Source organism: Peromyscus leucopus, chromosome 13, assembly GCF_004664715.2.
Source record: "Peromyscus leucopus breed LL Stock chromosome 13, UCI_PerLeu_2.1, whole genome shotgun sequence".
Taxonomy (NCBI): Eukaryota; Metazoa; Chordata; class Mammalia; order Rodentia; family Cricetidae; genus Peromyscus; species Peromyscus leucopus.
In genome coordinates, this window is record NC_051074.1 from 56795641 (window position 1) to 56807766 (window position 12126).

At 46.1% G+C, this 12126-nt stretch overlaps 1 protein-coding gene and 1 pseudogene across 3 annotated transcripts in view; both read right to left on the reverse strand.

Moving 5' to 3' along the window:
* Positions 1-2333, reverse strand: part of LOC114704811 (MOB-like protein phocein) — a 28709-nt gene extending 26376 nt beyond the window's left edge. For 2 of the 3 annotated variants that reach the window (XM_028886291.2, XM_028886283.2), the window contains exon 1: positions 2200-2331. In XM_028886291.2, the coding sequence (XP_028742124.1) occupies positions 2200-2259 (60 nt within the window). In that variant the 5' untranslated portion in view covers positions 2260-2331. Of the gene's footprint in view, positions 1-2199 lie in introns of all 3 variants that reach the window. The other variant, XM_037210408.1, reaches the window with a different exon arrangement.
* Positions 2334-7831: 5498 nt separating this feature from the next.
* On the reverse strand, positions 7832-8061 carry LOC114704840 (annotated as a pseudogene).
* Positions 8062-12126: the final 4065 nt, after the last annotated feature.

The window sequence follows — 12126 nt, forward strand, 5'->3', positions numbered from 1 at the left end:
TAATTAAATGTTTTGACACATAACTGTACATTCATTAGACACTTAGGGGGGAAACAAAATCTACCTTAATAAATGGACTCATTTAATTCAGTCAATGCATGCGAAAAACCAACCACGTATTGTCTATATTCTAGTCTAACCAATTTTAAAACATTCCACAGCACACGCCTATGACTAGCACTCAGGAAATGCAGACAGGATGAAAAGTTCAAGGTCATTCTCAGCCACTTAACTCTGTTCAACACAATATACATCATTTTGGAACAGATCTATTTCAATGAAGAAGAGTTGTGTGATAAACAGGGAAGGCTGCTTAAAAGCAGGGTTTTTTTCCTTTTAACCTCATTTTTCCTATTACATTTTACTTAATCTTAACTTATAATAAAGTGGGGAAATGTAAAATTGTTCACATGTGACCTACTCATAAAAGCACAGCCAAAGGACATGTTGCATTATTTATTCTAAATAATTTTTCAAATTTTTAAACTTTCATCTAAAGATAAAGCTGAGAGACAATGTGCATGCTTAATTTACCACAGGCAAAGTCCTGGATTTAATCCCAAGCACCAAGAATTTTTTTTTTAAGGAAGTGATCACTTAAGAATTAGAAAAAAAAAAATGTTGCCTATGTACAATAATAGTTATTTGAAAAAATAACTCTTAGAAAGAAAAGCTGTCAAATAGTAAAAAGTATACATAGTATACAAATTTCCAACAAAACGAAGACAAAATGTCAACAGAAGGAACTGACAATTCATGACTCCATAATGGCTTCCAAAGCAATTCTCTAGGGCTAGGGATGTAGCTCAGTTGGTAGAGAGCTTGTCTAGCAGGCACAAGGTCCTGGGTTCACCATTCCCCAACACTGCATAAGCCCTGCATGGTGGTATGTACTGTGGAATTCCAGCCCTGGAGAGGTGCAAACAGGACGACCTACGAGTCCAAAGTTATCTTCAACTACATAGTGAATTCGAGGGGAGCCTGACTTTGAGACCCTTCTCACAAACAACAAAGAACAACTCTCTAAACCGGACGTGGTGGCCGGTCGCAGAGGCAGGCGGATCTCTGAGTTCAAGCCAGCCTAGTCTACAGAGCTCCTACCAGGACAGCCAGAGTTACACAGGGAAACCCTGTCTTGAAAAACAAACAAACAAACAAAGGGTATAATTATCTAAAACTCAGTAGCATGAAGTACCTTGATTTTCACTTCTCTTAAAAATTACGTTTTTAACAGAAAAAGGTTTACTCAGTACACAATAAGAGGCAGCAGGCTAGGCAGCAAGAAGGCTGCTAAAATTACATTTTAAACGCATCTCTTCTGATTTTAGAACATCAACACTCCGTGACAGGCCGTTTCCGCTGGCCGATTAATCCTATCAAGTTCCAACGTCAATTCGTTGTTATACCGGGAAGCATCCCACATTTGCACTTCCTAAGCAGCACCAATTTACTCCCCAATACTGCCCTACTAAAAGGGCTATTAGGGTTTTTTTTGGGGGGGGGAGGGTTCGGTATATTATCGCTCGCTCCGACGACTATCCACACGCATTAGCAGGGAAATTCGCAAGGACCGACCTGTAACAAGTCGCAACCTGGTCGGTGAAAAAACTTGCTGGACCAGTGCAGGGGGGCAGGAGGGAGTGGTGGAAAAGACGAACCCCGGGAGGAGAAAGCAAACCCTCGCCACCTGCATCCGGCTAGACCAACTGGATGGAGCCGATCGGCAGGTACGTCACCGGGCAGTGTTTACAGCCCTCGACGCCGGCGGTCCGGACGCGGGCGCGGGCACGGCCCCCCGCCACCGCCACCGCCACCACCACCACCACCTCCTGGTCCCCAGCTGGCCCACTTGACGCCCCGGCGCCTTCAGCTGCCACTCACAGCAGGCAGCGCCGCCAGCGCCGCCGCCGCCGCCGGTGACAGGCTTCAGCCCTGGGCCTCGGAGGGCACGCCAGGGCCCGGCTCCTTGCAGGCCTCCCCCCCCCCCAACCAAATCCCGGGGAGGCCGCTGCCGGGGCCGCGCGGCTCCGGAAGCGCAGGCCGGGCCACCAACCACGGCCCCGGGCCACCAACCACGGCCCCGGCCGCCGCCACCACCACCACCCGCTCGCCGCCCCGGGCCCGGCCTCCCGCCAGCAAGGAGCGCCTCGGCTCGGCCCCGCGCGGAGCCGCGGGGCAGGGAAGCCCGGGAGACGATACCTGCGCCTTCGTGCCTGGCCTGTTCCGCCTCAGCACTGCCGTCCCCTCCGCCATGACCATAGTGCCAGCAGCGTCTGGGCGGCTGGCGTCGGGACCCGGATGTGAGGGGGGGGGGCCGGCGGCTTGCGCGGGGGGCGGGGCGCTCCGGGTGGCGGCGGCGGCGGCGGCGCTCCGTGCGGCGGCGGGGAGGGGCGGCGGCCTGCGCAACAGCCGTCGCGCACGCGCACGCGCACGCGGGGCACGACGGGAGGGGTCGCCTAGCAGGCCTCCCGCGGCGGCGGCGGCGGCGGCGGTGGGAGGGGCCCAGCAGGGAACGGCCGGGGAGCTTCCGCCCGCCCCGGGGCTGAAAAGGAAGGTGCGACCGGAAGCTGGGGTCCAGAGCCGCTGGCTAGGTCTGGGTCGCCGCCGGGTGGCCGGAGCCGGCGTCACCCGTGGGCGTTTGTCCTCCCCACGGCCTGGACGCTGGAAGGGCCGTGGGCACCGCAGTGGCCATCTCGGGAAAAGCTGTGTGTGAGAGCCAGGGCCTCCCCGGAGCACAGGGCTGCGACACCACCCCGGAAGTTCAGGGACAGTAGTCCATGCCAGACGGTCTGGGATGTTTGCACGGAGCCTTCGTGGAGTTAACCCCAAATCAGATGGGCTGGGGCCCGTTAAAGCGGGGGGGGGGGGGGGGGGGGGGGGGGGGGGGAGACAGGAGGCACTGATAAACGTTGCTTCTGTGGGCCTCTCGCTTAAAAGCCAAGGACTCTCTCAATGACAAGTTGGTGTCCGTAGATAAAAGACCCAGATTCTAAATTTAAAAAAAAAAATAAAATAAAATAAAGAGATGCCCATCATGAGCTAGAAAGTGCACATTTGTTATTGTGCTTTAGAAAGGGTTCAAGTCAGCTCGGAAGCAGGAGGCAATGGCTAGCCCGGCTTGATGGGTGTTATAAATTTTTATATATTAACAAAATTCCAATTCTGTTTTTAAGCATTGTGGGTTTTTTGTTTACTTGTTTTTGTTGTTGTTTGCTTTTTCTTTTTTGAGACACACGGGCTCATTATGTAGCCCTTGCTGTTCTCGAACTCTGAGATCTGCCTGCCTCTTCCTTGAGTGCTGTCCCACCACACACAGGCTTAAAGGTTCACACCTGTTGTCCACCTCTGGAGTTCCAGGTGATCTGACACCTTTTTCTGAACTCCTTGACACATGCAGATAAAAAAAAACTTGTACACATAAAATTAAATAAATAAGCAAGAAAAAGTTAAAAGAATTCTTTAGAATTCAAAACCAGCATGGTCTACATAGAGTTCTAGACCAGGCTGAAGAACCTCTGTCTTCTCTCACTCCTCTCCAAAATAATGAAAATAAAAAATCCACAGCACTTTTTACCAGAATCTTTTTTTTTTTTTTTCCAGAGAAGAAAGGTTTTGGCTTACAGTAGCAGGGGATTTCATTTAATCGTGCTGGGGAAGTTGTGGGCACTGGGGAGACTCCCTTTATAACTGCGAGAGCCTGAGGTAGCTCGGAAGCACGGGGCTGGAGCTGGAGCCAGAAACTGGTATCACCACCAAGGCCCATCCAAAGTGACCCACTCATTACACAACCTCCGAATAGCATCTCAAGCTGAAGACCAAGGGTTCAAACACAGGAACTGGCCAGGCATTATGGTGCACACCTTTAATCCCAACAGATGCAGGCAGATCTCTGTGAGTTCAAGGTAAGCCTGTTCTACAGAGAAGACACTATCTTTTAAAAATAAGACAAATCAGTGGAGGAACTGCCTCTCAGACTGTCCTATGTCTTAATTAATGACTGGTGTGGTGAAAGGACCAAGCAGACGCCATAACAGGCTGCTCAGTCCTCTCTCAGAGTCAGGCTTTAATTTCAGTTTCCTGAGACTTGAGTAAGCAGTTTCTGGGAGGGCCATGAACAAAAGACACAGTCCTTGCTGTAGCTCCCTTTCTGCACGTAAGCTGACCGCTCAAGGTTCAGCCAGTTGTTTACTGTCTGGGACCCCTCACCAACTTAGAGCTACGTGCATGAGTCAATGTGCTAGGCCAGCCAGCCCCCATGGCAGCTCAAGGACAAAGCCTGGGACTTGTCCAGGCTTGCCCCCAAAATGATAACTGTAACCCCCCCCCCCAACCAGTATATTCAAAGGTTACACACCCTCACCCAATCATATGACACCAAGGCTTGTACTACCCTGCTTGTGGTTTTTCCCTTTAAAAACCCCTCACCCTGAGAGCTCAGGGCCGTCCTCCTCCACCTGCTGTGTCGAGTGTTGGACGAGGACCAAGCCCGAGCTTGCTTGTTATCAATAAACCCCTGTGTGTTTTGCATCAGATATCAGCTCTGTGGTGGTCTTGCTTGGGGGTCTTAAGATGTGGCCACAACAGTAGGAGGGCCCAGCCCACTGTGGATAGTACTAGCCCTGGGCAAGTGGCCCAACATTGTTTGAGAAATTTTATAAGCTGAGCAAGCCATGGGAAGTGGCCAGAAAGCACTGTTCTTTCATGGGCTCTGCTTCAGTTCCTTCCTCCAGGTTCTCACCTTGAGTTCCTGCCCTGCCCTCCCTCAGTGATGGATTGTTACCTGGAAGTGTAATATGAAACATATTAAGTTGGTGTTGGTCACAGCAACAGAAAAGCAAGCTAGGAAGTGTGTCTGTGTGTGTGCCATGTGTGTGCATACAGGTGTCCTTGAAGGCCAGAGAAGGTGTCAGATCCTCTGGAGCTACAGTTGCAGGTGGTTGTGAGCTGCCTGGTGTGGATGCTGAGAACCAAACCCAGGTGCTCCAGAAGAACCAGGAATCACCAATTCTTACCACTGGTGCTTACACTCATGCACTGGGAACTTCGGACAAATAAAACTTAAATATTGTCTCTCTATCAGAGACAGAGGAGGGATCTATAAGACAGCAGAGGGCTGCAGATGTCTTCCATCTTTAGGCAATTCCATTTCACTCCTAGTATTAAGTTTAAAATTTTAGGATTTATCTGTACGTTCCCTGAGTATAGATAGCAATTAGCTTACAATTGAAGATCATCTTAATGTTTTTTCTCTCTCCCTCCCCCTCTATCTGTGTTTGTTTCTGTTTGTTTGTTTTATTTTGAGAAAAGGTTTCTCTGTGTAGCCCTGGCTATCTTTGAACTCACTCTGTAGACTAGGCTGGCCTCAAACTCACAGAGATCCATCTGCCTGCCTCTGCCTCCTAAGTGCTGGAATTAAAGGCGTGAGCCACCACCGCCCAGCATCTAAATGTTCTCTTAATTCCAAGTTTGTTAAATTATTTCAGTCCATTTAAAGACAGAAAGAGAAATAAAGGAAGGAAGGAAGGAAGGAGGGAGAGAGAGAGGAAGAGAGAGAGAGGAAGGAAGGAAGGAAGGTATATAGTAAATGTTAAATTCTGGAGCACATGCTATTTGGGAGGAAGAGGCAGGAAGATCAGGAGAAGTGCAAGGCCACCCTGGGCTAAAAGAGACTGTCTCAAGACAATAAATTCAGTTCATTCCCTTTGAAAAGTCCAACAAGTTTGCATGGTGATGTCAACCGTGACCTTTCTCACAGAAAGAGCCTTGCTCTTTGGAGTGGGCTGAAATGTTTCTACTTCATAACCTTCACATTTTCATTCCTGTCAGTCTACAGATAAGATCTCCACACAGGAAAAGTTGACAGCAGAGTAACTTGAGGGAAGGAGAGGAGAGAACTATAAAAAGAATGAAGTCAAGGGTACAGGTACAGCTCAGTGGAAAACCTGGGAGGCTGACTTGGGGTTGATCCTCAGCAATGAAGAGAGAGACAGGGAGACAGAGGAGAGAAGGGAGAGCGGGGGAGATAAAGTAAAAATTATCTTAATCATTCATCAAGCTAGAGAGACAGCTTAGTAGTTAAAAGTGCTTACTGCTCTTACAGAAGACTCAGCTTCAGTTCCCAGCACCCACAAGATGGCTCACAAGTGCTCATAACTCCAGCTCCAGAGGATCCAGTGCCCTCTTCTGGCCTTTATGAGCACCTGCACAAGCATGCCCATACACATACACACTGTCTTAGTGTTATTATTGCCATGATGAAATACAATGACCAAAAACAATACAGGCAGGAAAGGGTTTATTTGGCTTACATATCCTGAATCACAATCTACTGGGGGAAGCCAAGGCCAGAACTCAAACAGAGCAGAAACCTGGAGGCGGGAGCTGACGCAGAGGCCATGGAGGGGTGCTGCTTACTGACATGCTCCTTATGGATTGCTCCGCCTGTTTTCTTATGGAACCCAGGACCACCAGCCCAGGGGTGGCAGCAACCACAATGGGCTTGGCCCTCCTACATCAGTCACCAAAAAACAAAATTCCCTACAGATGTGCCTACAGCCCATCTTATGGAGGCATTTTCTCAATTGAGAGTCCCTTCTCTCAGACGACACTAACTTGTGTGAAGTTGGCATAAAAACTATCTGGAACATGCACACACACATGAATAAAAATAAAATAAAATCTTTTTAAAAAATCCTGATGTTTGCCAGGCGGTGGCGCACGCCTTTAATCCCAGCACTCAGGAGGCAGAGCCAGGCCGATCTCTGTGAGTTCGAGGCCAGCCTGGACTACAGAGTGAGTTCCAGGAAAGGCGCAAAGCTAAACAGGGAAACCCTGTTTCGAAGAAACAAAAACAAAACAAAAAAATCCTGGTGTTCATGCCTGTTAATAATAGTTTGAAGAAACTATTAAATGTTTCTTCATTTGAAATGAAGATTGTGTCCAGCAGTTCTCTTCCTCGTCTTGTGGAGTATGAAAGCAATAATTAAACATTAACAGAAATTTAGAAATGTTTATAACAAACCACACCTGCCAGAAAACCAGGGAGGCTGCCTATAGACCTCTCTCTGTTCCCCCAGATCCAATCCCCCTATTTCATCCCCTACTCTGCTGCCGAACACCCTTGGCATCATTCCCTGCTCCTCTGTTCCCATTTCCTGTTGTCTTAGGGTTTTCATTGCTGTGAAGAGAAATCATGACCACAGCAACTCCTACAAAGAAAACATTTGGTTTTTGTTGTTGTTGTTGTTGTTGTTTGTTTTGTTTTGTTTTTTCGAGACAGGGTTTCTCTGTGTAGCTTTGCACCTTTCCTGGAACTCACTTGGTAGCCCAGGCTGGCCTCGAACTCACAGAGATCCGCCTGGCTCTGCCTCCCGAGTGCTGGGGATTGAGGTAGCTCACTTACAGTTTCAGACGTTTAGTCCATTGTCATCATGAAGGGAACATGGCAGTGTGCAGACAGACAGATGGTAGCTGAGAGTCCTACATCTTGAAGGCAACAGGAAGTTGACTGAAACACTGGGTGGTATCCTGAGCACAGGAAACCTCAAAACCTGCCCCCACCGTGACATACTTCCTCCGTCAAGGCCATACCTGTTTCTTTTGGGGGATGGGGGGCTTCCCATTTTTAATTTATTTAAGACCACCTCCTTACAATTTCCAAAGAGAAAATACAAAAGAAACAGACCTGGTTTCAAACACACAAACAGTGGCTGGAGTGGAAAGCGTTCCTGGTGACACTGTCATAGGAGGTCAGCGCGCTCCAGGGCAGTCAGCGTTCCTGAGGAATAAACGTGGTTTCTCTTCCCTCCCACTGGGAGGTTCTCAGCGTGCGTCACTGCCCTTTGACATAGTTTCCACGTAGAAGATACGGGGCCTGCACGTCATCCTGACGGTGGGATAGGCCATCCCCAGTCCCACGCCGGAACCGAAGGCTAATGGCCACATTCTTCTTTTAAAGGAGGTGAGAGAGAAAACAACTCCTAATCCAAAGCCAGCACCGAGCTTCACCTCCACATCGGCCATGCAACGGTCCCACTTTCTGGCGAGGTCGGACTCTGACATGTTCCCCACCGGCAACTCCAGAGCTCCTCATGCCCGCACCACCACCACCCCAGCTGATCTCTTGGCCACACCTATTTCAACAAAGCCACACCTCCTAATAGTGCCACTCCCAGTGAGATTATGGGGGCCAATGACATTCGAACCACCACACCTGTGGATCCCGTAGCTCTTCTCCCCAACCTTCCTCTCCTCACTTGCTGCTTTGTCCCAGACCTGAACCAAAGCAGGCACCCCTGCTAACCCAATGGATGCTCCCCCCAGGACAACAGGTAGGCTGGAGATGGACCTACGCCTCTCCGACTGCTCCTGAGATCCAGTCCCCCCAGCTCTGGCACAGAAGCTTGCTGTGGTCTCCCTTCCCTCTCTGACCCCATCCCCAAGGGGTCACAAAGACCTTCTCCAACCTTCCCTCCCCCAACTCATCCCAGGATCCCAGCCTCCAACATCAGCAGTCGGTTCCTGTTCACACACCAGATAAGCAGGCCAGAAAACGGGCAACACACAGACATCACACTCTCCAAAGATCCAGAGAGAAAACAGAAACCAAGGAACAAAACACCCACCCGACAAAGACAATCCAGAAATCAGCATCTACACCAATAATCATCTCAAACCCAGTTGCCTAGACACCAGTGTAAAAACACAATAACAACCAAGGCAATGTCTCCACCAGAGCCCAGCTGTCCTACCACAGAAGGCCCTAAATATTCCGACATAACGGAAGCAAAAGAAAAAGACCTTAACACCAACTATATGAAGATGATAGAGGTCCTTAAAGAGGAAATGAATAAATCCAAGAAAATTACAAATAGTTGAAGGAATTGAATAAAACTGTTCAAAACCTAAAAATGGAAATAGAATCAATAAAGAAAACACAGAGAGAATTCTGGAAATGAAAAATTTAGAAATTCAAACAGGGACTATAGAGGATACAATAGATAGAAGAGAGATTCTCAGGAGTTGAAGACACTGTCTTCACTGGGCGTGACTTGAGCATGTATGAGACCGCAAAGCTCACCCCCACAGTGACACACTTCCTCCAACAAGACCACACCTCCTAATAGTGCCATTCCAAATGAGCTTATGGGGGCAAATTACATTCAAACTACCACAGATACAATAGGAAGAAGTGAATACATTGGTCAAAGAAAATGTTAAATCTAAAAACTCCTAACACAAAACATCCAGAAAATCTGGACACTATGAAAAGATGAAACCTAAGAATAATAGGAATAGAGGAAGGAGAAGAATCCCAGCTCAAAGGCCCAGAAAATATTAATAAAATCATAGAAGAAAATTTTTCTAACCTAAAGGAGATGCCTATCAAGGTACAAGAAGTATACAGAACACAAAACAGACTGGACCAGAAAAGAAAGTCCCCTCATCACGTAATAATCAAAACACTAAACATTCAGAACAAAGGAAGAATATTAAAAGCTACCAGGGAAAAAGGTCAAGTAACACATAAAGGCAGACCCTGTTAGGATTATACCTGACTTCTCAATGGAGACTCTAAAACCCAGGAGAACCTAGAAAGATAAGCTGCAGATTCTGAAAGACCACAGATGCCAGCCCAAACTACTATACCCAGCAAAACTTTCAATCACCATAGATGGAAAAAAACAAGATATTTCATGATAAAGTCAAATTTTAACAATATCTATCTACAAATCCAACCCTAGAAAAGGTGCTCAAAGGAAAACTCCAACCTAAGGAGGTTAACTACATCCGTGAAAAACAGGGAATATATAATCTCACACCAGCAAAATCAAAAGTAGGGACACACACACTACCAACCACCACCAACCAGCAGTACCAACAACAAAATAACAAGAATCAACAATCATTAGTCATTGATATCTCTCAATACCAATGGTCCCTAATAAAAAGACACAGACTAACAGAATGGATGTGAAAACAGGATCCATCCTTCTGCTGCATCCAAGAAACACACCTTAAACCAAGGATAGACATTACCTCAGGTTGGAAAAATGTAGCACAAATCCTAATTGATCTTAATAAAAATCCAGAGCCAGATATCAGGGTAAATGCTGAAAGATCAGAGAGACAAAGGAACAAGCCACAGCCACCTCTCACCTCACCAACTCCTCAGCCAAAAAGATTGAGCTCCTTTCTTCTCCTGCCTTATATTCTTTTCTCCACCCAGCCATATATATCACTCCCTGTCTCAACCTCCCTGCTTCTAGGATTAGGCATGTGTGCCTCCCGAGCACTGGGATCAAAGGTGTGTGCCACCACACCTGACTGACATTTCAATTTTTAGCATCTATGCCTCAAACACAAGGGCTCCCAAGTTTGTAAAAGAAACACTTTTACAGCCTAAATCATATATTGACCCTCACACGCTGATAGTGGGAGACTTTAATACCCCACTCTCACCCATGCAGAGGTCATCCAGAGAAAAACTAAACAGAGAAATGCTTCAGCTGACTTTATAAACCCAATGGACCTAACAGTTATTTACAGAACATTTCACCGAAACACATAAGAATATAACTTCTCCTCTGCACCTCTGCATGAAACGTTCTCAAAAACTGACCACATGCTTAGACACAAAGAAAGATCCAACAGATAAAAGAAAATTGAAATAACTCCCTGCATCCTATCAGACCATCATGGATTAAAGATAGATACCAGAAACAACAGAAATCTTTTTTTCTTTCTTTCTTTCTTTCTTTTTTTTTTTTTTTTTTTTTTGGTTTTTCGAGACAGGGTTTCTCTGTGTAGCTTTGTGCCTTTCCTGGAACTCACTTGGTAGCCCAGGCTGGCCTTGGACTCACAGAGATCCACCTGGCTCTGCCTCCCGAGTGCTGGGATTAAAGGCGTGTGCCACCACCGCCCGGCTACAACAGAAATCTTATAAACTCATGGAAACTGAACAATTCTCTACTGAATGAAAAATGGGTCAAGACATATAAAAAAAAAGAAATTAAAGACTTTCTGGAATTGAATGAAAATGAATACACAAAATACCAAAACTTGGGGGACACAATAAAAGTGTCGCTAAGAGACAAGTTCATAGCACTAAGTGCCTACAGAAAATAAATGGGGAGATCTCATACTAGCAACTTAATAGCACGCCTGAAAGCTCTCGAACAAAAAGAAGTAATCATACCTAAGAGGAGTAAATGGCCAGAAACAATCAAACTGAGGGCTAAAATCAATAAAATAGAAAAAAAAGAGAATAATACAATCAATAAAACAGAGTTAATTCTTTGAAAAAATCAACAAGATAGACAAACCCTTATCCAACTAACTAAAGGCCAAGAGAGAATATCCAAATTAACAAAATCAAACATGAAAAGGGGGACATAACAACAGACACCGAAAATCCAAAGAATCATACTTTAAAAATCTGTACTCCAAAAAATTGGTAAATTTAAAAGAAGTGGGTAATTTTCTTGTTACATTCCACTTACCAAAGTTAAGTCAGGGTCATATAAACAGTTTAAATAGACCTATAAACCCTAGTGAAATCGAAGAAGTCACTAAAAGCCTAGGGCCGGATGATTCTATCACAGAATTCTACCAGACTTTCAAAGAAGAGTTAACACCAATACTCCTCAAGATAGAAACAGAAGGAACATTGCCAAATTCATTTATGAGGCCACAGTTAGTTACCCTGATACCCAAACCACATAAAGATTCAACAAAGAAAGAGATTTACAGACCAATTTCCCTTACAAATCTGGATGTAAAACTACTCAATAAAATACTTGCAAACTGAATCCAAGAACACATCAAAAAGATCATCCATCATGATCAAGTAGGCTTCATCCCAGAGATGAAGGGATGGTTCAATATATGAAAATTAGTAAATGTAATCCACCACATAAACAAACTGAAAGAAAAAAAACACATGATCATCTCACTAGATGCAGAAAAGCCTATGACAAAATCTGTCATTCCTTCATGATAAAAATCATGGAAAGATTCTCTAATCTTTCTAATCTGATACAAGGGACATACCGCAACATACATAATAAAGGCAATTTACAGCAAGCATATAGCCAACATCAACTTAGAGAGAAACTCATATCAATT